At 41.9% G+C, this 27,994-nt stretch overlaps 1 protein-coding gene across 10 annotated transcripts; it reads left to right on the top strand.

Annotated features, from left to right (window-relative positions):
• Window positions 1–27,954, top strand: gpatch8 (G patch domain containing 8). Of its 10 annotated transcripts, XM_086186055.1 has the most exons (11): window positions 77–135; window positions 6,017–6,094; window positions 7,843–7,878; window positions 10,745–10,763; window positions 13,719–13,791; window positions 18,992–19,033; window positions 21,409–21,476; window positions 21,916–22,002; window positions 22,131–22,274; window positions 22,398–22,528; window positions 22,880–27,954. In XM_086186055.1, the coding sequence occupies exons 7-11, from the start codon at window positions 21,450–21,452 to the stop codon at window positions 26,724–26,726; spliced, it is 4,236 nt and encodes a 1,411-aa protein (XP_086042181.1). In that variant the 5' UTR covers window positions 77–135; window positions 6,017–6,094; window positions 7,843–7,878; window positions 10,745–10,763; window positions 13,719–13,791; window positions 18,992–19,033; window positions 21,409–21,449; the 3' UTR covers window positions 26,727–27,954. The 10 variants fall into 10 exon arrangements, with proteins under 10 accessions (XP_086042176.1, XP_086042181.1, XP_086042180.1 ...); XM_086186054.1 differs by having other exon boundaries at window positions 7,843–10,763; XM_086186052.1 differs by lacking the exon at window positions 18,992–19,033.
• Window positions 27,955–27,994: the final 40 nt, after the last annotated feature.

The raw sequence follows: 27,994 nt of genomic DNA on the forward strand, positions 1-27,994 counted from the left end.
GGAAACGTTTGGGAAGTGCACGGCATCGGTGACGCGCGCCTCCGCCGTGCATAGACGGAGCGAGCAGAGAGAAGCTGCTGTGTTCAGAAAATGGCCGACAGATTTTCTAGGTTCAACGAAGAGCGTGATTTCCAGGTAATGCGTTTTGGAAGTTAAATTATTTGCAGCATATCTGACGGTGGTAGGACGTTTATGTTCATTCATGTGACATAATTCATTATGGACAATAAAATCTTTTCGCCAACAGCGTCGCGCATGTCGGCACAGATGTTAGCACTGCAAGCTAGCTCGGCTAGCGTTGGTGAACAAGGGTAGTGCACTGCGGCGCTTTTGAATTTTAGTTCCTCTCTCAGTGTTAGGGGGCTATAACGTTAGTTGACATCTGTCGTAATAAGTGGACGATAATATTACGATATTAAGCGACACAAAAATGCAAGTGCACGCGAGATATTAGAATTAAATAGTTGGTTTGTGACCTTGGGAAGACTGGTTATTTATCGACATATGCTAACGATAGGAAGCTAGCTAGCAGGTAGCTAGCTTGTACGCACATTGGACGGGAGCACCAGCGAGCAATGACTGGGTCATTTTGACAACAAGAATACACCTACTACCATTAGTTTGTACTTTTTTAAGTATGTAGCTCAGGTGTCTGATGGTTCAGAGATATAGGAAAAGAAATAAGCATTCCCAGCTGTTCAGTTTAAACGCATTAATTCAAACGTGGTTGTTCGAAAGAACAGAATGCGTGTACGTACGTTGTGTCCCAGCTTGTCAGGCTGCTGATTTGCTCCTTATCATACTGTCATATACTGATATTCCATTAAAAAACATGTTTTCCCAAGTTGGTGATGCCCATAATGGGTTTTGTTTTTCCCCAGGACTCAAGTTAGATGTAGGTTTGACTCGAAAGTTGATGGACCACAGTGGGGTGTAATAAAGGGTCCTTCTGTGAGGTTTTATCATTAATCTTAACAAATCGAATCAGGAACCCTTTTACCTGCCACTTGTCCGTTACTTGTCCTCAATAACGCTGTTGTTGTTGATATATTGCGTGACTTCAGGCTCTATATTTCCTACTACATCAGCTGTGTTGCTTTGTGCTATTTTCATAATATACTTCTTAGCAGCTTGTCTTTCATTTGCCTAAGACCACAACCAATAAAATACAACATTATTGGAGTTAAAAAAAATCTCCAGGTATCCATGTATGCATGTACCACACACAAACTGAATTTTTATCTATCTGTAGCCCCCAGTAATTTTGTGTTCTACACAGTATATGTGGTACTTTGTTTCCCTTTATTAAAGACTCCTGAGGTTTCATTTACCCAATTCAATTGATGTAAAATTTCTATTGGCTATGAATGGCTATAATCATAAGTATATTCTTATGAAACCAGTGTTTAAATCCATGTATTTAATATGGATTTAGTGTCCTTGTCAATGACACTTAAGCAGGATGGGTGAATTCCACTGCGCTAAACTGAACACCAAGTGTCATTGGACTACGTGATGGCAAGGACACAGCTTTGCCTGTTTGTTTGTTGAAATTTGTTCATTAAGCATAGTCACAATCCTTATACCAATGTCAGATCTTTTGAAATTACAAGGAGGCATTTGTGTGTTTGTGCACCACTTTCTTGTGTATTTCATCGCATTTATCTGAGTATCGTTTTTTCACACATTACTATATTAAGTGAATGATGTGTGAGTTTATTTTGAAAATGTGTGCGTGCACCAGTTTAACACAGGACAATACTACTTTTTGTCATCTATCACGGTCAACTTTTTTTTCTGGTGAGATGTGAAGATACAGTTGCTGTGTCAACATAATCATAAGGGTGGATAGGATTTCGTAATTCAACAGGAAATGTATTTTTGGACAATCTTTTAGACAACAACTCCTCAGAATTTGCAGATAGGATAGGATGTTCTGTCATTTACGCTCCCAACGTAACTGTTTGTTTTTAAGGGGTGTAAATAGTCGCACCAAAATTAAGACCAGATTCAGTATCTTGTAAACCTTTGCTGCTGGAGAAACATTGTGTGTGTGGAACTGAATGGAAGAACTCCATAGCAGGCTAAATGTTGTTTTGTAACAGTATGTTTTCTCTGTTAGATCAGTGATGATAGACCAAGACAGGTGTATTGGACAAAAGCTAAATGTCGGGGTTCTTCAGCTGCTATCATTTCTGTTGCTGGCGGTATGTCAACGGCACTTACCTCTTCAAGACAACATCACTGGAATGTGAACATTACTGGTAAAAGAACAGTGAGTGTAAACAAATCTCCCCATGGTGTTTAAGCAGCCTCTTACTAACAATTCACACTGGGATAGAGTAATAACAAACATCTTAAGTGTGTTTAGAGCAGGGACCAAATTCTGTTTGTGAACACAGATTTAAAAAAAATTTTTTTGAAACAGCTGTTTATTTGAGATAATTTGATGTACCATTATGTATTTCTTCTAGAGAGCTGTAGCAATATGGACACTTTGAATTCAAGAGTTGTTTTTTTTTTTCAGTGCTGTATAAGAGAAAAAGAAGCAATTTATTGGTGTGTCGTGTCCCCCCCCCCCCCCCCCGTTTCGCCAAAAACATACTAAATTGTAATTTTTTGGTACCTTTTTAGTCTAAGTGTTTCTGACTATGAAAAATGAAGGTAGGGATTCTCATGGCTTGTTTGATGGCTGTGGTCAATTGATTTGAGAGTGTGGTTTTTTGGTATCATAATAATGGTCATAAACCTGGCTGCAGTCCATTGAAAGCTTTTGCATTATAAGTAGTCAACTGCAGCAATATTGTGGTGTCACTGAAGCCCATAAGCATAAGCAGTTAAACATGCAGGTAATGAACATTTTGTTAAATTGCTTGTTTTTTGTCTTCTGTTGGATTCCAGTGAGGGAACTCAGTATTCTGCTGTTTTGTCAGCAAGAGGTGAAGTTGCTGTGTGGTCTGAATGAGTCTGTTGAGGGCTGTTCAAGCTCGGCACAGTGGAGCTCTGTTAGTGAGATCTGCTGTGAATGCATTCATATGCTCTGTATTCAGAATATTTCTCCCTGACTCCATGAAGAGGAAGCCTGCTGCCAAGCAACACATTGCAGGCAACAGTATTCCTAATGCGTAGAGCACAACCAGTCTAACTGCTCAGTCTACTCTTTTGATTAACATTGTAGTTGAAGCATTACCAGGTAACTGATCTGGAGTTGTAGAGACACACGGGAGTAATTCATGAAAAGCTGGACAATAGTAGCTCTCTCGTGTCCTTCTGAGGGATGGTATGGAAAGAGGTATGTACTTCAGTGGTGCAGAAAAAATAGAAAAATAATGTTTTAATAGGAGCCAGGGAAAAATGCACCGATCTTTCATACATAGTGGTTTTGTATTCCAGCGTCAGGGTGGGGAAACAAGCATCAGTGAAAGTAAGAAGTCAGTTGTGGTGGGTGAGGGCTCTGTGCTGATAGCACATTAAGTGGTCTGAGCAGAAAGTCAGTAGGAGGAGAGACCAGGGGGAGAGCAGGGAGCCATCGATTTGTTCAGAAATAAATCTCTTGCTCTTCCACAGCATCTCCCTTTCCTATAATCCCCCAGCTTGACTCATGCTGATGCAGGGTCTTGTGTCCTCTGAATTAATGACCGTCAATGTGGCATCAAATCACCTTATTACTGTAGGCAGTTTGAGAAGTTGCTTATCTTTGCAAAACCAGATTCTCAAGAGAACGGGGCGGGTAAAGCCTTTTGCATGGTTTAGCCCATGTCTGCATTGTCCTTTTACAGAAATGTTTACTTAACAGTCCCAAAAAAAAATCAGGGACCTCCCTATGAAATAAATCCCAATAATAAATAGATGAATTAAATATCCCCCCATATATCTTCCATTTCCCAAATAATCAGGAAATGGGCAAATACGATCTTTGGCTTTTCTGTAGTTGTATGTGGGATTGTATTGGTATGATAGATTTTCATGGCATGACACCAGTCTTGGGCGGCACGGTGGTGCAGTGGCTAGCACTGTCACCTCACAGCAAGAAGGTTCCAGGTTAGAGCCCTGGCTCCAGCACAAGATCTTTCTGTGTGGAGTTTGCGTGTGCTCCCTGTCCCTGCGTGGGTTCTCTCCGATAAATTGTTTTCTTGTCTGTAACAACATCTACTGCACGTCTGTCCGTCCAGGGTGAGGTATCCCTCCTCTGTTGCGCACCCTGAGGTTTCCCCCCCTTTTCCCTGTCAAAGGGGTTTTCTATGGAGTTTTTCCTCAGTCGATGTGAGGGTCTAAGGGCAGAGGATGTTGTTATGATGTCATGTAAAGCCCTTTGAGACAAACTGTTTGTAAAAACAGGCTATACTAATGAAATTGCCTTTCCTTGCCTTGCCTTGCCTTCCTCTCACAGTCCAAAGACATGCAAATAGGGACTAGACTTATTGATACTCTAAATTGACCGTAAGCATGGCTGTGAGTGGTTGTCTGTCTATATGTTGGCCCTGTGATGGACTGGCGTCCCATTGAGGGTGTACCTTGCCTCTCACCCGAAAGCTGTTGAGATAGACTCCACCCCCCCCCCCCCCCCCCCACAACCCTTAACAGGATAAGTGGAAGAAAATGGATAAATGGATACCATTCTCAGAAAATATCATGGTTTGGCATTATCATGTGATACAGATCAGAAGTGCTTTGCAGTGAGTAAATGTCATTCTTGGATATCTTAAGAGACGTTACACCTGCATGCTTGATTCTGTTACCACGATCCAAGCAATCAAAATGAATTGTATTATAACTGATAACCTTTCCTTGTTCATCAGTAATCAGTGGGGTAGGACAGACTACTTTGCAAAAGTGGGGCTGCCTCTCAACTTCACAAAATTCTCTGCATGAACTAATTTTATTTTGACACTGTGCAGGAAGTAGGTGTCCAAGATGGTAAGCCTTCTCTCACACATCCACCGCTCTCATTTATGGTTGGCTCAGATCATGGAATGAGAGACATGTTCTGTTGCTAGCTGCAAGCAGCCGGTAAATAATATGGCGGCCTATTTTTGGGATCTTTCAGTTTTCTGCTTGTGTGAAGGTACGCACATACAAACATGACCTTTTCTCTCTCCTGTGCTACTAAAGGAAGCCATCTGTCTTAAAGCTGAAAACTGCTCTATAAACACTCCTTTTGGTTTAGGTAACAAGCCCATTACTCATGCTCTGTCATTGCCAGGCCATGCAATTCATCGCACTTTTGGTTCTTGAGCAACCGTTTCGACAATAAAATGTCAGAAAGTAGTTTGAATGCCTATGTTATTTACAAACAGATGGCCTGTTTAAATATAATTTTTTTTCTGACCAACAGTCCAAAATCTGTAAAATACTGAATTTGCTACCATGCATAATATAGAAAAGCTTCGTAAGTCTCACATTTGATTCATGGCAAGCAGCTCCTTTTAGGGAGGCATTTGTGCTTAAAAACATCAAGTGAATTATTTGATAATAAAAATAGTAGGTTTTATATCAAATGATTAATTGATTAATCAGAAGTACTTGATAACAGGCCAATTAATGGAATGATGTGTGTTTTTTCCTCTGGTGCCCTAGGTTTAGCATCTATTCTACAATACATGGGGATATCTATCTTTATAGTCTGCAGTGTGTACTTGATGTAGCAGGATATTTTCTTGTTATTTTCACACCCATCTACTTACATCAGTTTGCTTACGTAACACTCTTTGATCTACTGACTGTGGTCCTTGATGAAAATAACTTGGTTTTTGATACAACCTCTGCTGTGTTTTATTTTCTTAATGTTGGATTTGTGTGATTGTTATTCTGTGTGTATGAGTATAATTCGGTACATTACACAGGACCAGTGCATAATCGGGCCTGTCTCATTGTTTTGGAATAGCTAGGGATGGAAATGAAATTCAGTTCCCGTTTCTGAAATGCTGTCATAGTTCTTGACTGACTTTCTACTGATCAAGAAAAACCTTCTCAGTGATACATCATTAAGAATGAGCTTTAAATGTGTGTCATCTAGGGTGGGAATCACTTTGACCAGTATGAAGAGGGCCAGTTGGAGCTGGAGCAGGCGTCCTTGGACAAGCCCATCGAATCGGTAAGGCCACGTCCATCATCCCACACCATTGGACCAGCTGTGAGAGTGGATGATTGGTCCAGGGAGGAATAAAAATAAAAAATAAAAACAACAAAAAAAACACACCTTTTACTCTATTCATTCTGTCTGTAGATGCATTCAGTGTTTTCTTGATCACATTTGCCACATAATCTGTAGACACATTGTCTCATGTCCATTAATACCCCTTTAAATCCCTCCCACTTCCCATGTCCTTTGCCTACTCCATTTCCTGTATGACAGTTAAAATGATAATGTATATGTTAGACCTTCCTGTTTTACATAGTTTACAGATAAATGTTTGATTTGTATCAGTCTCCCATTAGCCATTGCTAGTCATCGTTGCACTATGAGATGAGATGACACTGAAAGCACGGAGTGGATAAAGCACTGTTGGTAATGACTGTTTGAAAAAAAATCCTTATTGAATAATAACCAGATTTTTTTCCTGACGATTGGATATTGCTGCTTTCAGTGAGGTTAAGTACACAGAGCCCTGTAGTTTCCCTAAGCTGTTTTTCCACTACATGGTATCAGCTAAACTCCTCAACTTAGCTCACTTTTAGTTCTTGGATGACTGTTTCCATTGACCCCTCTTTGTGTTTTTTCTGCATGTAATTACTGTGTTGTCATTTTCTATGACAAAATCAAAATCTTTAGAGGGAAGTTTGTCATCGCTTTCTAATTATCATCATTTTAAGAAATATCACTTTAACACTCCTGTCCTCTGCTCATGACAGATTAGATCTGCAGATCTGAGGCCAATGTAATGTCACAAGATTAATTTTTAGGCAATTTTGAAAATACAAAACATGACATCAGTCATCAGAGAATGTTATATCATGATCAGATCAGCACAGCTCTCCTGCGGACTTCTCTGTGTGAATTTAAGACACAAATGTTTTGCGTTGTCCAGACTCCCTCTTAAAAATCAGTGTTAAGAGAAACAAATGCGCTCTTGGAGGTGAACTCCTGGTTCTTTCTTGCAGCTGCAGGCAGACCCTGCAGTGTCTTCTCTCTATCCTCTTGCAACAGAATGTGATATACAGCTGGGACTGGCACAGTGGGAAGCAAAAATCTCCTCCTGGCTACCCCGGAACTCGGAAATGACAGTAGTGTAAGATTTGTGTTTGTTTGTGAAGGGCTGGTCGCTGCTAGCAAGTCGCTGTTTATTATAGCAGGGAGGGTTTGTTTTTCTCTGCTTGGTTTTTCAGGTGGCAGTTTAATTACCACACCAATCAATGGTTTGCTGAGTGCTCATATCACCTTTTTGTGTTTGTTCAGCTCATGTAGACCCTTAACAGAGATGATGCAGAATAAAGTACCTGTTATCAAGTACTGTTCATGATGGAAATGAAAAAATTTGAGCCCATACCATGCAATGGAAAAAGGGCTTTATAGTCTATCATTAATGATTATCTATTTATTTTGCTAAAACAAACACTCTCAAAAGACTAGTTTTAGAGGTTAAATACTGCCTGATGAGGTAGAATTTTACAAATATATATCTCACTGTTTTGCAGTGGTTCAATTCAGTTATTTAATTTGAGGATAGCAGTGCTTTTTCCACTCCATTTAGCCAACAAGTAAGCGCACATTAGATGATGTGAGTGGCTACTTTTGTGTTTGAGTGCGTATGTGTGTATGTAGTTTAGAATTTTATGTTTGTGTCTGTAGGACAGTTATCTTATTGTACACAACTTGGGGTGTTCGACATTTCTCTCCTGCAGCGAATTGGCCCCTATTAGCTAAGCAGCAATGACCCGGTTTGTATTTGCACGCTCTGCTTTCTTACTCCTATCTTTAGGGTCCTTGTAACGCTTCTGACTGTCTTTCTCTCTCTGTTTCACTACTGTTAAATTCTACATCTGTTCTCTATCTCTATTTCTATCTCGCTCCCTCCCTACTACACAGTGATTCGGTGTACAGTACCCTCTGTCATTCTGTGCTGGCATGGTGCTTGTGCAACTGGGACTGCATTTTACGCTGAAGAGGCACATGGATAATAGCGCAGGCAGCTCTCTCTTTTCTGTTTTTCCCACTCTCTCCATTCCCTCTTCTATCCCTGAAGCACAACGGTGAGCAGGCCCAAACACCTCTTACCTCCTGTGTCAGGCCACCTCTCTTTAACATTAATGTGCTTTTCAGCCCATCAGATAGCATGTGGAACCTTGAAAATAATGGTGCAGTTGTACTTTTTTTAAAAACACATTTATTGATAACATCTTTTCTGTTTCCTAAATTGTTTGTTATCTCTGTTAATGATCACTAAGTGATTAACCATAGTTACTGACAAAATTTAAGATATGTTGATACTTAAAAGCCATATTAGTTGTTTTGGAGTTATTTGACAAATGATTTTAACAATTCATAGCATTGTGTATAATTAATAATATGTTAACATCAAGATAACTGAATAAACCCTTGCAGGTTACTGAATCCTCAAGAGGAAAATTTCAAATAGCTTGTATCCAGGCAGGCATGACAGGCTACAAGTAAATGTCAGAATTTTGAGTTTTCTTGGATATCCACTCATTGTTGGCTAATGTGATACTCTTCTGGTCTTCTGGACAGGTAAGACACAATAAAAAAATGTTTATTTTCTTACATTCCACACATCCTCACATTGTGTTTGGGAGGTTAAGAGTTAAAAAAGAAAGTGAGAGAGGTGGCCTGTTTACCTTGCTAGAGTGGCTCTTTGCTCCTGCGCTATTATTTTTGGAGGGGCACTGAGAGCTGTGCTGCAGCATCAAACAGTTCTTCACACACTTTGTAAAAATGGCCACAAACTGGCCTCCAACTGTCACTTGGTCACCAATAACAATGCTTGCACATCCTCAAAGAAAATTAGCGAAATGTATTGATGTATTGAATTGATTGAAAAGGAAAGCTGATTAAAGTGAAGATCATCCTGTTAGAGATGGTGATCCTTCTTGAAACTTAAAGTATGTTTTTATCTTATGATTTTATTCTAATTTTCTATTTCAATGATTATTTTTTTTATACAAGAAATTAATAAATTATTGACCATAATCTGGTGTTTGTATCAAGTTTGCATTATGAGATACACATTGTCCCTGCCCAAGTGAAAACCCTTTTAAGTGGTAGGATTTTGTACACAAGTGTATATTGGACCTGTCAGTGAATGGTTCAGCCCAGCCTCTCGGAGCCCCTCTCCTGCCACTTGTTGTATGTTATCTATAGGCAGCTAGAGGTCTGTGGTACTTTATTGGGATCTTTTTTCCTCTTTCTGTCTTCCCCCTTGGTCTTTGCTCTTTCTCTCTAACATTGTTTTTGCATTGCATGTTTTAACTTGGTAGCATTCAGTACGGTTTCCTGTCAACACTCTGTCCTAATCACTTCTTCAGTTTTCCTCCCAGATTCATTCCTCCCTCATCTCGTACCCCTCCAAGTCCTCAACCCTGGCCCCATCTCCTTCCCACCCCTTACCTTATTCTGTCCCAGAGTGATATGCAGCGGGCAGCCTCAGAGCTACAAAAAGCACACATGCACATGGGTAATTTAAGAAACACATGTATACAGGCCAGCAACTTGCCAGTAGTATATGTTGATGGCTTTTTATCTTATTCCAGACTCATGATATGAGTGTTATGATTCTTGTTTAATGAAATTGGAGGCTCTCTCAGTTTAGCATTCTTCACAACTTTGCACAACTACTCTGTGCTAAACTTCCAGCTGAAGAATTTCGGCAAAGTATTCAGAGGTAAGTATTTATGTTAAATTACAATACATCCAGTTTTGTATTCATAGGAGTTGGCTGTTATGTATTAAATTGCCATCATTTGATGGCATTTTAAAACCCTTCTCATTAAATTTGGTGAATCAGCACCAATCATGAGTCCCCTGGATAGTTGGAGCTTTTTGTTTTATTTTTCTTGACACATTTGTTTCCATTTGGTCACGCCAAATGGAAAATGTAACTGAGAGTGCCCATTTAACAAAACAGAAGGGAGCAACAAGAGTTGATGAGAAGCAGCAAACTGAGCGCCCTTGTCCAACACCAGCACTTGCCAAAGTACATTCCTCAAGAACACAAGAGAGGATAATGATTAAATGCCAGGCACATCTCCTCAGTCTCCTTTTCAGGATATATAGGATCGCAGAATTGTTATTGAGTGCAGTAGGCAAAGGAAAATTCTGTCAAGTATTTTGGTTTGGTTTTTTAGAGTTTCTTTACTAGAACTAAGTAATTTTAGAGGGTGATTTCTCATACACAGACACACAGCCACACCTATCCTCTAGAGCTGTAAGTGAGATAGGCTGAAACATTACAATTCTGAGGTCATATATATGGGGTCCCCTGCATATCACTTCCCTTACCCATATCTTTTGCCATGCACTGTGCCAATGACAGCACAGTGCACACTTTAAACTACCCCTTTTATAGATATCTTTTGCTTTGATAACATTTTCTATTTTTCTTTCTCCTGTATTAACAGTCCGTTGGTGGATTTATTGACATGCCTACCCTTTCTGTTTGTATTCAGTATTGTATGTTTAAAAGCAGAGAGACATTTGCATTTTTAAGAAATAGAGAAGCTAGCAGAATTGCAGTTGAAAGCGTTTGGCCGGTTTCTTACGTTGTGTCACGTGTGACTGTTTTTTTGACAGCCCAGTATTTTAAAGCCAGGTTCGTATGGAAATGCCTTCACTCCACTTGCACTGCTGTTGGACTCGCCGTCTTTGCTTTCATCCGTCTGTCTGTCTATTCTTTTGGTGCACTCATCTGTTGTTCAACATACAGTCTGCACCTCATCTCCGCCCTGTATTCTTTGCTGAGCCCATTTTTAAATCTCTTAATTCGTGTCGGCATTCACAACTGGTGCGTCACCTGACCTGCCATCCCTGTTTTTATTTTGTTAATAAAGCAGATATGAAATGGGAAGGGATTGTGAAAGGACACATTTAATTTGAGGTAGGTGGGCATATTTTTTCTTTGCAAGCAATGGCTTCATCAGCGTCAGCAATTTTTTGTTTTTCTTTAGCAACTAGCTTGGGGTGTTTTTTTTTTATTGTTCATTTTGCTCTAAGCTGTAGATATCCCTTATCAGCCAAATCAATATAGATGTTCATGTGTAGAATGTTGTTGCACCACAATGCTGCAGTAAAGGACAGAAGCATGCCCACTGTTGGTGGAAGGGGAGGTGTTCACTGCAGCAAAATCTGCAGCGTTTCCCCACACAATGAAGTCAGAGGACATATTGCCACCAAGCTCGAGGACACAGTCCACATCCTGTGCACCTTCTAAATCTGTGTATCTGGTGAGGAACTGCCAGGCAAGGACATTTCATATACTGTGAAAGCATGTTAATGTAGCCTTATATATCCAAGTTGTGAGTTGTTAAAAGTGAGCTGTCTCCAGTTCTCTTCACCCCTTGTGAGGCCAAGCACAGATTGCTCCCTTATCTTATCCCTCAGTGGAAGAGACCTGACAGTCACACAGTATGAGCACAGCTTACACATCCATGAGAGAGGAAAAAATATCACTGACAGAAACAGGAAGTGATGCAGGTATCAGTGGTGCCCACCACAATGACCTTTGGATATATTTATTCAAAGTGGGTTGTTTTTTTTAAACAAAAGACACATTTATTTTGTCTGAGAAATATTAAGTAGGAAAAGACACTCACCAACAGATAGTTAAAGAAGCAATAAGCCAAATTGAGACCTTATGGGCGGAAATGTCGTGTGTGCTGTGTGTGTGACTACCACTCCCCTTCACATGCACTAACCCATACAAGTCCAGCTCACGTCCATCACCCTAGAAACTTACCTACACCATGGCTCAGCCTGCTCTGATCTACTCCCCTGTCCCGACCTCCTCTTTTCCAAATAAAAGCACTAATTGAGCCCTGTTGAGCCATCACCTTCTTCTCTGTGCCTGAGCCACCTGAGACTAACATGGTTGGAGTTCTGTTCTCCCACCCTCCATCCCCAGCCCGCCCACTCCTCTGTATGTGTACCATTCGCAGTGTGCTACTAACACAGACAACTCTTTTTGTTAAAGCTCTTTTAACAAAAAGCTGCATGCGGTTTTTTTTTTTTCCAGTTTTGTTCAATCCCCCTTCACCTTCTGTTTGTGAAAGTTGATGTCAATCTCTTTGTGATTATAAATATCCTTTCTGTTTGGTTTGTATGTTTTTTTTTTTGTTTTTAATAGAATGCAGCACTGGTGAATGTTAGACAAGCTTGGAATAGTTATAATCACAACAGAAACACACTGCTCATTGAGAAATCTGATTGTTTCGTGTTTATTTGTGCTTGAGGATGTACTGTAGTGTGTAGTGGTGGGACAGTCTTGCATTTCACATAATGTATTTGTTTTCTTGCCGACCCATACTAGCGATTTAACAGTCTCAGACAACATGCACATTTAACCCCATAGTGTGTTAGGAATTCCTGTTGTGCGTGTTCATACACTCCTCTCTGGCCAATTTGATTCATCATTAGTTGCCTAATCTTGTCCATGTTGGTGGTTTATAGTGTTAGCGTACTTTATCATAGCAATCATTTAAAGAAAAGCCTAGCATGTATGCTTAAAAGCAGTTAAGTGATTGTAATTCCACACCTTTTTGAAAATGTGAGATTGTTGTTAAGCCACTAAGTATATTTGTGCTAGTTAATCATGACCCTGTAATTTGATTAAGTCCCTGGGTTTTCTTCTCATTTTCTGGGTCATGGATACTTGTGATATTTCTGAATGTGGCTGGGACCAGACTATCTAATGGACCAGAGATGCAGGTGGTATCAAACAACATGCACAGTAGCTATTTCTATTGTATTAATGGGGCTACATACACAAAATGTCTCCCTCTCTTCACCTGCACACTCACATATCCCCTCACATGTGCATATTCTGTCCACCCTGGGCCTTGTAATGGTAATCCAAGGCCCACTAGCTCCACTTCTGTCTCTTCCTCTTGCTATATTTTTTTGTGACAGCTGCATATGTTTCATGGTGCCCCCTTGTCATGGTAACGGAATCACAGCAAGCTTGGAGTTTCTAGTCTTCATTTTGTTAATGCAAGATTTCCATACCTGTTCTGTGTCACTTTTCTTTGTGTACTAAGATCTTGCTCTGTAGTGGTTCATATATGTATGTGTGTGATACATATATTGCCCGTTCCTTCCCCCTCCCCCTCTTAACTTTATTCAGTTAGGTATGACTTGATGTGTGATTTGAATCATCCTAAAATGTAGAGATGCTCATGCCCAACTTCTTTGCCTTATAAAGGTTATTAAATTGTTCTCCTACTGTAGGAGTGGTATCCTGTAGATTGCAGTTTACACATAGCCCCATGTATTCACCTCAGTTGAAAACCTACCCATCCTCTCAATCTTTGACCTCCTACGCCCTCCCCAACTGCCCTTATCACTCCTTGTGCTGGAAGACACTGATGTTACACTCTGTAGGTGATGTGGATGACAAAAATGATAATGGTGATGGTGGTGGTGGTTGTGCTGATGATGATAGCGTGATCTGAGTGCTTGGTTTTAGTTTGTTTTGTAACCCGTATCCGCGGGGAAAAGCTCCTCTTATTATTGGAATATTTCTGGTCTTTCTCTCCTCTGTTCTCTCTGCTAGGATAACATCGGGCACCGGCTGCTTCAGAAACATGGATGGAAGTTGGGGCAGGGCCTTGGCAAAACCATGCAGGGTAAGGACTCACTCCTCTCCACACTTGTACTCAGTGTAGGCTGGTGGCACTGGCCTCTACCCTCTTTCATTTTTATTTCCACTCAATTTTTTGTGCCAAGAAATTTTGTTTCTTTTTTCCTCCATATTCTTTCTCTGATTTCTTCTTTTATGTCCTACTGTGTGAATTTGATCAAACCTCATCTTGGTTGTTCCTGTTAATCAGTGTTTGTATTCTGTCAAACTTAAAAAGACAGGAAAATTTCTCCTCAAGGCTTGTGATAGATTCAGACTGATGGCAGGGACCCTGGGGAAGGGAGATGGAAGTGAATTGTGTTTGTTCTGCCATGGTAAAATTATTTGACAGAAATTCTACTGGGGTTTCCCCTTTGCAATCATTGTCACTTTTGAGTTAAGGTCACATTCAGCTGTTTTAGCTAGCCAGCTGATGTGAATGGTTTTGAATTTTTGGATGGCTTATGTGTGGTTTGTTTGTTGCCTCAAGAGCTACAAGGTCTTTACCTCCTCCACATCTTGTGCTGAGTCTCTGGTTAGAAACATACAAGCATGCGTGATCTGCATCCTGTAACCGTGATATAACAATGTAAAACACCTGACATTGTTCTATCTTAGTTACTGGAGTTGAATTGTGTTTTCTATTCAAAAGGTGGGAGTTTGCTTTCTTTTCATCTTGTCTGGGCGAGGTTGTGTTGGAATTACCGACCAGATCCCTGTGGGAATAAACTCTGCTTAAGCACCAGGTTATCTGTCCTCCCCTTTCTTCAAAGTGAAATAAAGTAGACCAGAAAGTTCGGTTTTGAGATATATTAATTATCAAGATTAGATTGCAGTTTAATTCTCCTGATATCAATTCTTGCTTTTCTCAATATATTGTATGTAACTATCATTGTCTTGAAACTCCATGTTTTATGTGTTCTCTGTTTTCCTCCGATAAAAATAGAATCGGGGAGGACATAAACTAACTCCGGGATGAATTTAGAACAAGAGTTGGAAAAACAAACTGCTTACATTAAAACAAACAGCGTTGAAAACAGAACCAACTTCATGTTTGTTGTACACACAGTTCTCTGTAGACCTCCTTGACAACACACACACATGTAAAATATGATGATCAGTAAAGAACGGTGCACAACAGAGAGTTATTTTGAAGGTATCCTGAGGAAAATGCAAAGCAGACCCTGAACTTCCAGCCTCTGACCTCACAACAGCTGCAGCTGCAGCTGCAATGGGGAATTTGATGAGGCCTGAAGTAAATTTACTTGATTTAAATTAATCTCACCAGTTAACTTGAGACTGTTTGATGGCGACAACGTGACTGTTGTTTGCTCTCATCCTTGCAAACAGGTCAGCCATTGTTTTACAGTAAGGTGTCCAGCTTTCAGTCCCATCAGTTTCTTGCTGTATTTATAGCAGTGGTACCAACTCTCACGCCACATGCCCCCCCCCCCCCCAACCTAAAAGTATTTAGAATAACTGAAACACTGCAGTGCCGTACAAAGGGCACGTTGAATAGTTCAATAACAGTTTTAAGATCTTTGGTTTCTCTCTGGTTTTAAGGTTGATAATTGCAGTGTTGAATCTAATGAAAGCTGCACTGTTGTAAACCCTGAATACGCTTGTCATACTTGATCAATTTTGCAAGATATGGAAAACTACATTAGGGAGGTTTACTTATGGAAGACAACTGTAGTTGGATGGCCTAATCAATAAAATTGACTTACTGTAAGAGGTTGCTGCATGAACAGAGCTGAGTGTGTAAGTTGGTCTTGGCTAACATCAGCACCTTATGAGCTCAACCCTGCTGTGCTCTCAGGTTCAGAGGCAGTGGCGCATATCCCTGGCATGTTTCCATTCAGCCCCATCCTGTCTTTTCACCCCTTTCTTGTGCTTAACAGTTTCTCCTCTTTCTCACCATGTGAAATATCTTTGCATAATGTCACCCCTCCTTGTATTCTCTCCATAAAGGATGATAATCTTTGTCAATGTTAAGTCTATGCAGTCTGCATTGATTGGAGCTGGTTTTTCCATATAATGTCAGACATTTGGTCCTGTCTGTTTGTCCACTGTCTATTCTGTCATCTGGGTTTGTTCCATTTCAACCGCAGATCTCCCTTTTTTATTTTAATAAACCTCGCGTTATTTTTTATTTGTCTTATTTGCTCAATTCCAACTCTTGCTCAAGTGCTTTGTGCTCCTGGTAAACCCATGAGTAACAGTCATGCTTGGTGTCTGCATTTTAACCCCACTTACCCTGCAATAATGTCTCATCCCCAAATGAAGACTAGTTTGGCCTTATGCCCACAGAAGGCTTTTTCATTTCTGTGCGTTTGGCATCATTGGTGCTGAAAATGAAGCATGTCACCTATTTTTGTTGTTTAGTTATGTTGCTCAACTCATTGTAGTTAAATTATTGAATTGATTGCCATCAAGTCATTGCATTCCTAACGTTAGTGATTCTGGGAGTGGAGTTTTCAATTTTGTGTGACTCTGTTACAACATAAATCGATGACAACGTATGAGTAATGTGTGTGGCTTTATTCAGACATAAGGTAGTGTAAATAAAATCATTGAGGATTGGTGGTGACATAATAGCGATTTAACCTGTCATGACTCTGTAGAGTAATCAAGTTGTATCTGTCCCCCAGATGATGGCTATAATGCTAGATGTGGTTTGACTACCAGGTGAAGGGAAGGATGAAAAAATGACATTGAGGGTTTAAGGGTGGTTATTGGAAAAACATGCTTCCAAAGTTGCCTGAAATTGTTCACTAATCTGGCCTGAACAGGTACTCTATTCTTGACAATGATCTGTGTCTGTAGCTCTCTGACATTTAGACTCTGAAAAGTTCATTGTATCTGTAAGCTTCCAGAGATAAACAGATATGTTGACTAATTAGTAAACTAGGTCGTTGTTGCCCTAGCACATCTTGTTCATGGACATATATGGCCTTTATTCACGGTGTCATCTATTAGGTATTCTCGACTGGGCCATGGCCAGGGACCTGAGTAGACATGGAAGCGGCTTCACTCTCTGTTGGCTTACAAGTTTATGAAAGCAAACAACACAGCAGTCATTTCTGGGCTTAGCATTCAGTGTCTGTCATTATGAATTTCCATCTGGCCTTGAACAGCTGAATAGCAATCTAGTTAATGTGATAAGGATGTGTGTTTTGTGTGCAGAGAACAAGTTGCAGGGGCTGGCTGACTGTGCTCGTGTTTTTTGCCGTTGGCACCGTTGACGTGTAGTTATGTAAGCATCCTGCTTTGTGGGCAGATGAGACTGCAGCAAAGTACGTCCAGTGGTTATATAGTAATTAATGGACCTGTATTTGAGCCTGATACCTGCATCCAAATTGTCTAATGTACTTTGGAGTAGACTTGCATCACCATTGCATCACACTGACGTCTGCTGGATGATCATTATAATCTACACTCCTTTCCTGTACTTTTTGTCAGATGAGCAGGTTTTTGAATTTTTAAGTGAAAGCATTGTATCCCCTTTTTAAGTTTTTCACTGTATTGACTATGTTCTTATTCTTCTTTTGTCCTTTTTGCCCCTTTTTAGGTAAGGTTTGTTGGATCCCCTCTGTATGTCAGTATGTGTGTGTGTGTGTGTGGGGGTGTGTGTGTGTTTTCTTTCTCCCACTCGGCAGTTGACCTCAGTGTAACACCCCTTTTACAGTGTACTGTAGGCTAATGGCCTCTGTCAGCTTCCTCCTCTTTGCTTCATAATCACTAAACCTTTTTTTCAATCTGCTCGAGAGTAAAGTGCTTCGATTTGAACAAAGAACAAAATCCATTTGAAATCAAGATAGATTTAAGAAGCTGTGATTCCATCACACCCCTTAGAATCATTGTCATTAGATTTTTTTCCTCTTTGAGTTTCCGTGGCTGCTGTCGGGTATCTGATTGGCTGTAACCACGGCTCAGACTTTGAATGGCTTGCAGAGTAGAAAAGTTTCCTCCCCTCTGCTTGTTTGCCTGTTTCAACATCCAAACCTGTGAAATTTATGTGTGTGGTCATTATGTGGGACTGAGATGTGTGAGTGTATGTCTATTACTGACTGGGCCATAGAGTCAACTTACAGGGAAAACCTCACCACCCTTCCACACCCCGGATGTCTCTGTCCCCATGGTTACATCCTCCCATCCTCCCCCTCTTTCTTTGCCCCTTCTGCACAGCATGTTTGTCCCTGAAGTGCACTGTTGCCTGCTCAAACTGTCACACTCACCCTGGGCTTTAAGCAGTGTCGCTATTAGACACTGATGGTGTTTTCACACAATAGTGAAATGTAACACTCCAGATGGATGCACACATTTGACATTTTTAAGTGTACTTTGATAAAATTCCTGTTCAATAGCGATGCAGAATACGCTCTAAGCACTGCTTAAAGTCTTGCTGGCTATTTCCTCAGGTACATTTTTGTGTGTCATGTGTTCACTTTTGCGGGGTTAAGCACATCCCAAACAAGCCTGCTGGCTTAGGCTAGTGAGGAAATGAGACCCTCAGGAAGATTTTTCTAACTGGGCTGACAAGTGTCTGCAAGGCAAAAAGCTCAAAGGGGGAAAATGGTGGTCGTCCCTGGAGGCAACTATCAACTTAGACGAGATATTTTACCTCATATTAAAATGGCAGTTCATTTCTCTGTTCTAGACACTCCAAAAGTAAATATTACTTTTGATTCAATATTTAATCATGCTTTTTTAGATTGCTTCTCTTTTACATTACCTCTCAGATTTTCTAAACCATCAGACCCAGCACTTTCTTTTTAAAATCATCCCCTCACCCAGTATAGCTCCTTCAAAAGTTCTTATCTGATGGGGTTTCCATTTTTCCTGCTTGTCTAAGGTGGAAGTGACAGATTGCTGGGTTTTCATTGATACAGTGTTATGGGACTTTGGGCATACATTTATAGGGGTGGTAGACTGGTATTTTTTGGGGCATATTCTGGTTGAGAGGGCAAGATGACTCCAGGCTCGGAGCCTGGGTACTGGGACAAGTGGTTTGGAGGGGGTGGTGAGACAAAATCCCTGTAAGCACCTAGCCCTGAGTGAGGGGACAGGGGGGGTGGGGGTTCACAAACAGAAGCCCCTCAGGTAATGAACCCCCCTAAATCCCACAACCATACTCCCAACCCCACCTTCCCTTCTCTATGTGCCTCAATCTTACTGCTTAACCAATTGGTGTTTCTTTTTTACAGCGATTTGATCCTGCCCATGTTGTGCTGATGGTAAACTTAGTGGTAAATGTTATTTTATCCCCCAATTGAATTGTTTATATTGTTTTATTTTTATTTTTTGTTTTTCATTTCATTTTTGTTTTCTTGTCATCACGGCACCAATGCTACATAGGCTTTCAAATTCTCTCTGTATTAGTCCTCATTCTGCTGCTTGTATATTATCATGCATATGTATTACTCTTAGAACATTGTCATTTTGTTTGTTTTCAGTTTTTTTTTAAAACCTTGTGATTCACACCCTGTGATTTAGATGCACATTGTTTTCGTCTGGTCCCTTTCTTTTCCACTGGAATGGGTAATGTGGAAGTATTGTCACTCTGTTTTAAGATTGGTGATAGGTTTGGGATGTAATTGTCCATTAATCTGCAATTTGGGGCCTGGCTTGTGACTCCATTCAGACAAACCACTGCAGTGGGCTGGCGAACAGACCTACCCTGTTTTCACTTCTCTACCACTGCTGGGTGGAGCATGAACACACGCCTATCAGGAGATAGTCTTGTGATCGAGAGATCACAAAATTAGTCCTCTCCCTCCATTTCCTCTGTGAATTGAAGCCTGCGCAATAATGCAATCAGCATTATGTCTTCAGTTAAAGACTCACCCAGCTGACACACACTGCAGTGGGACTGAGAGTCCAGGCAGGTCGTTACATGTTACAATGCCCATGCATCTATGATTTAAAACTTTCATGTCATTGGGCTGTGATGACCAAATTACTCAAGAGATGTCCAGGAAACTACATTCCTAATTTCCAAGGTAATGCATCCATATTTTATGAAAAGCAAAAAAATACCTCCAGATATATAAGTACTTGATAAGTCACACATGTTTCTGCCTGGGCTCTTTTTTGGCCCAAAGTATCACTTTTACAAGGCAGTACAAATGGTATACATGTCCGAATTCTAGGTTAATTCCGAATTCAGCCCTTTTATTGGGATCAAATTGGTAAGATTAAAACCTCATGTCCTCTTTGGTGCAAGTATAATAAAACTGAGAAATGGGCTTTCCAAGCCCTGCACCTATAGCTGTTTCATATGCCCAATGATATACATGTAAACTTGATTCATTTTTCACAAAGTTCACTCTGTGTCAGGAAAAAACTGAAACCAAACTGAATTGATAATCACTATCAGTAAGAATTGATTATTATATCTGGCTGGCAACAGGAGCAGCAGACTAGTCCAAATTCTTTTTATGCCTTTTGTTTTGAGATTCCCCTGTCTATCTCTGTCTGTCCCCCCCTTCCACTCCTCTTACCCATACCCATGTTGTACCAGGTAAGTATCCCCATCCCTTGCACTGTCACCATGGCGTACCTGGCCTGTGACGTCACTCTGCTGTAGTTCAGTGCTTGTGTCCTATTTTAATTTTACTCTGTCTTTCTCTCTGCTTTGTTTGGCTGATTATGAGTGGATTAAGCAATTATGTGTCAATCTCCAAAGTAGTTTTGAGTTTTATATATTTTATATCTTTTAATGTTTTATTCTTTTTTGTTTTTGGTTGTCTTTGGTTTGTTTTATTTTTCTACTGTTAATTTCCTTCTGATCTAGCTCTTTTCACAGCTTACATAACATAGCGTAAGTAGACACAAGGAAATAATCTTTCAGCTGCTGTCAGGATGAGGAAAGGGGCCTGTGACAGGGGACGGATTTGAACCTCAGGACAGTGAAACTGGTTTGCAAGGGGTCAGCCAGCCTGCAGACAGGTCACGAAGAGATGATGCAATAGGCCTTAGAAAACACAGGGATGCTTTGTTCGCCTCATGGATGATGTCGCATTGGCGCTCTGTAAGCAGTGGCAGCAGCTGTGCAGGCCTGTTGCAGCCCTTTTCTAGCACATACACAAACACACACACACCACAGACAGTCCCTGAAGCTGTAGTGTCCTTGATAAACCTGGCATTCTGGTTTAATAGTACTACAGCAATGATCGGGTGGAGGAGGGGTGGTTGGCACTGGCAGCACATCTACCTGAAAATATGTCAGCTATCGAAACAGATACAAATCTGAGAGTCTTGACTCCAGCAAAAGTTCTCTTGCTCTAATACCACATCATCAAACCTGATGCCATTGACTTTATCTAATCTACAAGGAATAAAGTAGGTGCAAGCACTTCCACCTATTCAAAAGGGCAAATCAGCAGCACAAGGTCAAAATGTAACAAGAAAGCTAGATTAAATTGGATTGAACTTGATGGCTGTAGTAAGCTGTGAGAATGGCTGGTCTTTGGTTCACTGTAGCTTTCTGGTCTCTTTGCACTTAAAGGCAAATTTCTCTAACCCCAGCACCCTATGCTCTAAAAGCAGGCTGTCTCCGAGCTGGCCCTCTAGCCTAGTCTCACAAACTCACCTAGTCATCTCTCTATCTCTTTTCCCTCAGGACGCACCGACCCTGTGCCCATCATCCTTAAATATGATGTCATGGGGATGGGACGAATGGAGATGGAGGTAAAATCAGTTTATTCTAATCTAAACATGTTTATATGTTGGATGAGGACATGTAATTTTAGGTGTAGATGAAATACTTCACAGCGATGTACTTTCTTACGTTAATACCTCTTGAACACTCATGTACCTTAGTCTAGGGGTTGGGGGTATTGCAGTATATTGCAATATTGGTATTTTTACATCCCTTGTAAATATCATTAATTCTGAGGAAGATGGGAACGTCAGCATCAATATGTTGTTGTAATATGACTAGCAACAGTCTGTTTGCATCAGAAGCATTTGGAGGAAAATATAAGCACTCAAACTGACAAATCACATTTTCTGTTTTTGTAAAGCCATACCATGACAGCTTGTCTACGTATGGACAGTAGCTTGTGCTGCTGTTATTCATTCACAAGTGTTTTCTACAAGTCTTGTGACTGTTATTTGTCTTTCCAAGATGGACTACGCTGAAGACGCCACAGAGAAAAGAAGAGTGCTTGAAGTGGAGAAGGAAGACACAGAAGAACTGCGGCAAAAATACAAGGTAAGGCCTATGCTGGAAAAACTGCGGTTGTAAATCCTTCTTTAAGGGGGATGTTGTAAGTGGCAAGTATTCTTGTTGCTGTTTTACACTGAGCAATGTGAGATTCATTGTTTTCCCTGTACTTGCAGGACCAGATGGAGAAGGAGAAAGCCATTGCAAAGGCTCTGGAGGACCTGAGAGCTAATTTCTACTGTGAACTATGTGACAAACAGTACACCAAACATCAGGAATTTGACAACCACATTAACTCTTATGACCACGCTCACAAGCAGGTACTGCTCATATCAATTAACCGTCATAGATGTTTGTTTCAAAATTAGGGAAAACTTTCATTTTCACTTTTCTATGGGAGATACTGAAGTGCCTTCTCTCTACCTGGCTGTTGTGTATTGCAGAGGCTAAAAGAGCTAAAGCAGAGAGAGTTTGCTCGGAATGTGTCATCACGTTCACGAAAAGATGGAAAGAAGCAAGAAAAGATGCTGCGCCGTCTGCATGAGCTGGCTGAGCAGAGAAAACAGCAGGACCGGTAAGAATTGTTTTCCCTGAAGCGCCCTCTGCTGTTAGGATGTCAACATACTTGTTGGAAGTACAACTTAATTTCTTTTGGCTTTGAACGGCTACATACCTCAAGAAATGTATAGATTTCCTGTTATTTTAGCAGTTCACATTCGCGGGAGGTAAAAACATTGAAATTGGATTTTAATCTTGTGGGTGACATGTCACAAAATGACAATAGATATGAGAAAGACCAGGGAGTAACAGCATCTAAATTCTGTTGTTATTGTGGACAGCAATGGCTGTTAAATCATGCCTGGTATTTGTTGGCTGGAAATATTTTAGCATAATGTTATGTTAATATTATAATTTTGTATTTCAGTACTCCAGGAAGTGGACCCATGTTCAAAACTACCACTGTGGCTATAGATGGAGAGAAGACAGAAGATGGCGACTACTTTATACCTGAGAGCACTGCTTTGACAGAGAGTGTCCCAGAAGGATCACCAGGAGATAAAACCGGGCAAGCCTCACCAAAGCCTGGTCCAACTGTTAGCTTCGCTCTGGGGAAGAACAACTCCTCTTCCCCAACCCCTAGTGGTGCATCCAAAGTCAGTGTGTCATTTTCTTTTGCCAAGAAAACCCCTGTAAAGCTGGAGACGGCAGCTGCAGTATTTGCTGATCACGGAGAGGAGGCTATAGAGGACGAGGAGAGTCAGGAGGGAGAAAAAGCCGCAGTTCAAGAGGAACCAACTGTTTGTGGCACTGAAAGTCCTAAAGCAGTATCGCGTGTAGTTGAAGGAGGAGAGGGCAGCAGTGTAGCAGGCACAGAAGAGGTGCAGCAGCCAGATGATGGAGGCTCTCTTGTTTCCACTCTCAATAAACTGAAGATGATGATGAAAAAAGAGGAAGGATATACTGGACTGGAGCCTCAGTACTATCACTATATGCCTCCAGCACACTGTCGTGTAAAGCCTCACTTTCAGTTTTTGTTGTTCATGAAGGCAACTGATCAGTGTCAGAGTAAAGAAGAGGAGGATGAGGATGAAATGCAGGAGGAGAAAGGGGTTGAAAATAGCTCTGAACAGACACAGCCCAATGATGTAGAGTGTAAAACTGAAGAAGACTGTATTGTCACTTCAACCCCTGACGTAGAAGAAACTCCTCCATCACCTAAAGTAAAGACAGAGGATGTCTCCTCGTGTGCAGTAGAGACAACTTCCACTGTACCCACTTCCCCTACGCAAAAAGAGAGCTTACCAGATAATATGGATTCCAATCTGGGCCCTAAAATTCCGACAGGTCCCTTCTTCCCGGTTCTGAGCAAAGATGAGAGCACTACCCTGCAGTGGCCCTCTGAACTCCTTGAATTTACAAAAGCACAGCCATCACTGTCTTACAGTTGTAATCCCCTCTACTTCGACTTCAAGCTATCTCGTAACAAAGGAGTGCGTGGCGGAAAAGCTGTTAAGTCTCCCAAGCCTTGTGAAGAGTCTGATGACAAGGTGCAAGAAAAAGAATCAATGGCAGCAGAAACTAATGTGGAACCAGCTACTAAACCTGGGACCAGCACTGATAAGGATAAGGCTGCGATGAAGGGAGAGTGCGGTCATTCAGAAGGCGATGATCAAAAGTTGGCAACTAGCAGCACTAGTGCCAAGAAAAAGAAGAAGAAGAAGAAGAAGCATAAGAAGTCAGCAAAGCACTCAAAACGCAAAGGAAAAGAAAAAGGAGCAGCAGAAGAGGCTGAGGGAGAAATGGAGCAAACACAAGAGAAGCTTAAAAAGAAGAAAAAACACAAACGTAAGAAGAGCAAAAATAAGGCTCCAGATCAAGAAGAGGCTACACGTGACGAAAAGGAGAAAGCAAAACCAAAGTCAGATGATGAAGCTGCTGCATCCTCTGTTCAGCTGACAACTGGAGTGGGAGGAACTACAGGAAATGTGGGGGTAGAAATAGGAAAGCGGAAACGTTCTGCTAAGGAACGTCCTTGCAAATCAGGAGTAGAGGAAGGATGCAGGGGAAAAAGCACAGACAAGGCCAACTCCTCAGAGGAGCACAGTGGTACCAAGCGACAAAAGACTGACTCCAGTGCACCTCAAAGTGCCTCCTGCTCCACCTCAGCTCAAAAGAGTCCTGGTCCTGGTAGACCTCCCAGCAGTGAGAGTGAAGAGGAAGGGGGCTCCACTGCTCAGCGCTCACGTCACCACAGGTCAAGTCCTCGGGAACAACGGCGCCACCATAGTGAGGAGTCTGGACGGTCCTGCAGTCGTTCATCGCGACGTGGAGAAAGACGGGGCAGCAGTCGGCGGCGGCACCATCGTAAAGCCTCACGAAGTCACTCTTACTCCAGCAGCTCTGAGCGCTCCTCAGCAGGCAGCAGTGCCTATAGTCACCGCAGCCGTAGCTACTCTGACAGCTACAGTGACTACAGCACAGAGGGTCGGAGACGGAGGCACTCGAAACGCTCATCAGACTCAGAATACGAGAGGAGTGGTAGCAGGGGACGCAGACGATCCAGAAGGCATCAGTATTCCTCCTCCTCCTCAGAAGACTCCCGATCACGGTCACGTAGTTACAGCCGCAGGAAGAGGCATCGACGACACCATCAGAGCAGCTCAAGAAGCTCCAGTAGTTGGAGCCGCAGCACCAGTGCAAGGTCCTGGAGGCGCAGCTACAGCCGTAGCCACAGCTCTGCCAGCCGCTCCTCCAGTTCAACCAAAGGATCCCCTCACAGACGAGGCCCCAGGAGTCGAGCAGACAGTGACACACACCGCAGAGACTTCAACCGCTCCCACATCTATCGTTCCCAGTCTCCGCGTTCATCATCACGAGGCCTTAATCGCAACACGTCCAGCTCACAGGCTTTGAGACAAGGAGGATCTCGAGATGCAGGGGAGCAGAAAAATACTCTTACTGCACGCCAGCTTCTGGAGAAGGTTCAATCTAAAAAAAGCTCTGATGATCCTGCCACAGGAACGAAATCTGGGATTAAGATTAAGGACCCACCACAGGGATACTTTGGTCCCAAACTACCCCCAGCGCTTGGTACCAAATCTATGCTACCACTTTTTGGTAAGCTACAGGCAGGAAAGAAACCATCTGTGATTCCCTTAACCAGACCTGATGAAAGTGAAAAGTCAGGAGCAGGGAAGGGGTCTGAGACAGAGGGCGAGGTTATCCTGGTAGAACCGATAAGGGAGTTCCCTCCTCCGCCGCCACCTCCAGCTCCACCTGTCCAGAAAGTTGAAGAGGTCCCACAGAGCACAGTGGTGCAAGAGGAGGCACAGCAACCTACTACAGAAACCCAGGTACTCCAAGAGCCCCGACCATTGTTTGAACAGGAGACTTCCATGATGATGCCCCAATACCAAGGAGAGCCAGTACAGGACCCTTCTCAGAACCCAATGATGGAGTCCCTCATACCAGAAATGCAGCAGCAACAGCAGCCTCCAATGCATGCCTATCCTGGTTATCCACCCCCCAACCTGGAGGAGGATGGCATGGAGGCAGAGGAGGATGGATTGGCTCCTTTGGAGAGTCAGCCCATTACATTCACCCCAGAGGAGATGGAGAAATACAGTAAATTGCAGCAGGCTGCGCAGCAGCACATTCAGCAGCAGCTTCTTGCGAAGCAAGTGAAGACATTTCCATCTGCCGCTGCAGCTGCAGCTGCAGCTGCGGCAGCTGCCAACCTGGCCCCAGCCCCCCCCCCACCAGCGCTACAGCAGATCCATATCCAACAACCCACTGTGTCTGTGGCCTCAGGCACATCCATCACCACAGTGCAACATGCCATCCTTCAACACCATGCTGCTACAGCTGCAGCCATGGGCATCCACCCAGCGCATCCACATCACCCACACCCTGCCCATGCACAGTTGGCCCAGGTACACCACATTCCCCAACACCACCTAACGCCCATCTCCCTGGCTCCTTTGGGCCCCTCTCTTGGACATTCTCTGGGACACTCACTTGGACATGCTGGGCTGATCCCTGCCCATCACACAGCATTCCTCTCTGGACAGCCCATACATATTATCCCAGCCTCTGCACTTCACCACACCCCCCTGGCTCTCCATCATGTTCCCCACACAGCCCTGTACCCCACACTCTTCACACCCCGACCTTCACAGGCTGCTGCAGCAGCGGCACTTCAGCTTCACCCACTCCTACACCCAATCTTCTCAGGGCAGGACCTCCAGCATCCACCTAATCATGGCTCTTGAGTAGGAATGCAAGTGAAGGACTTAATTCACAGCACTAAACACTTAACCTGACCCAACCTGGTTAAGGGTTTTAGATGAAGTCTTTGCGACAGCATGCAGGCAGTGAGACAGGAAGCTTGTCTACACACTGGCCTTCTTCTGGCCTACACAGTCCAGTAATTTGCAGCCATAAAGTGATGCTGCCTGTCTTAATTCTAAATTGACACTAGCGGTTTCCTCTCTTTGGGTTCACATGAGGGTTGTTTTTTTTTTGTTTTTTTTTTATGTTGTTTTTCATCTTTTTCCCTTAAATTTTAAGACAGGCTTTTCTTGAGACACTGGGTTGTTTGCAGTATGTTAACAGTATCAGTTTGTTTTAGAATGACAAGTCAGAGCAGCCACTGGATTTATTTTTTTCTTTTACAAATAAAAATATTCTGAAATTTTTTTTGGCAGCCAAAGAGAGACATAATGGCTGAAGCCATATGCATAACGATGCTAGGAGGAAGACAAACAGCTACGCCTCTGTAATGTAACCCTCAGAGACGGACTATTTCCTAATTACTGATACTCTGTTTATATTCTCGTATGACTACTTGCTCTGTTATTGGATCCTGGTCTCAGAATAATTTGTAATGCAGTAACTTGTACATATATCAGTGTGTAATGTGAAGAATCCCATCAGTGATGACCATAAGAATTCAGCTATGGTGTCTAAATCGGTATGACGTTTTCGCATAACAACCTCTTTTCTTATTGGAGGGAAAATGTGATTCGAGATTTTAACACCCCTGATGCTCTGAAGCAAAGCTCAAGGTCCCTTTTGTGAGGGTACAACTGAATGAATTGCACTGAAATCTGTACATCAAGATGCTTTTTGCATCATGTAACAATAAGATTGTAGTATACTGCAATAATTGTATTTTTCTGTTTTTAAATTATTTTCCACAATGCTCTTCAAAAGAAGAGTTTTGCTTTTGTGTAATTTTGTAAATAAAACTGCTGTAGATTAACCTATTAACACTAGAGGTTTGAGATTGCTATTGGGAAAGGAGAATGACATGTTGAATGGAACGCGTGTGTTTTGTCAAGATTGTTTCTGTTACCCTGGCTAGGATGGGCTGGGATGACAAAGATGGACATTTGTCAAACAGTAGCAACCCTGTATTTTTAAAAACAAAAACAAAAAAAACCTTACTGTTTCAGCCAATAAAATCTTGAGTTCAGGTCTCTTCTTCTTCTTTTTTTTTTTTAAATAATTTAAGGATAAAGAAATTCACAAATAAGTG

The sequence above is a fragment of the Aulostomus chinensis genome, chromosome 18, assembly GCF_037954235.1.
Source record: "Aulostomus chinensis isolate RoL2024-O1b breed Wild chromosome 18, RoL_Achi_v1.0, whole genome shotgun sequence".
NCBI lineage: Eukaryota > Metazoa > Chordata > Actinopteri > Syngnathiformes > Aulostomidae > Aulostomus > Aulostomus chinensis.

Bases quoted from the DNA above. Each gene is read 5' to 3' on its own strand.
- gpatch8 (XM_086186050.1), top strand. From the start codon at position 91: ATGGCCGACAGATTTTCTAGGTTCAACGAAGAGCGTGATTTCCAG. The intron at 6,095-13,718 runs GTAAGGCCACGT...TCTCTCTGCTAG, and splicing joins TGGACAAGCCCATCGAATCG to GATAACATCGGGCACCGGCT. The intron at 21,477-21,915 runs GTAAAATCAGTT...TGTCTTTCCAAG, and splicing joins TGGGACGAATGGAGATGGAG to ATGGACTACGCTGAAGACGC.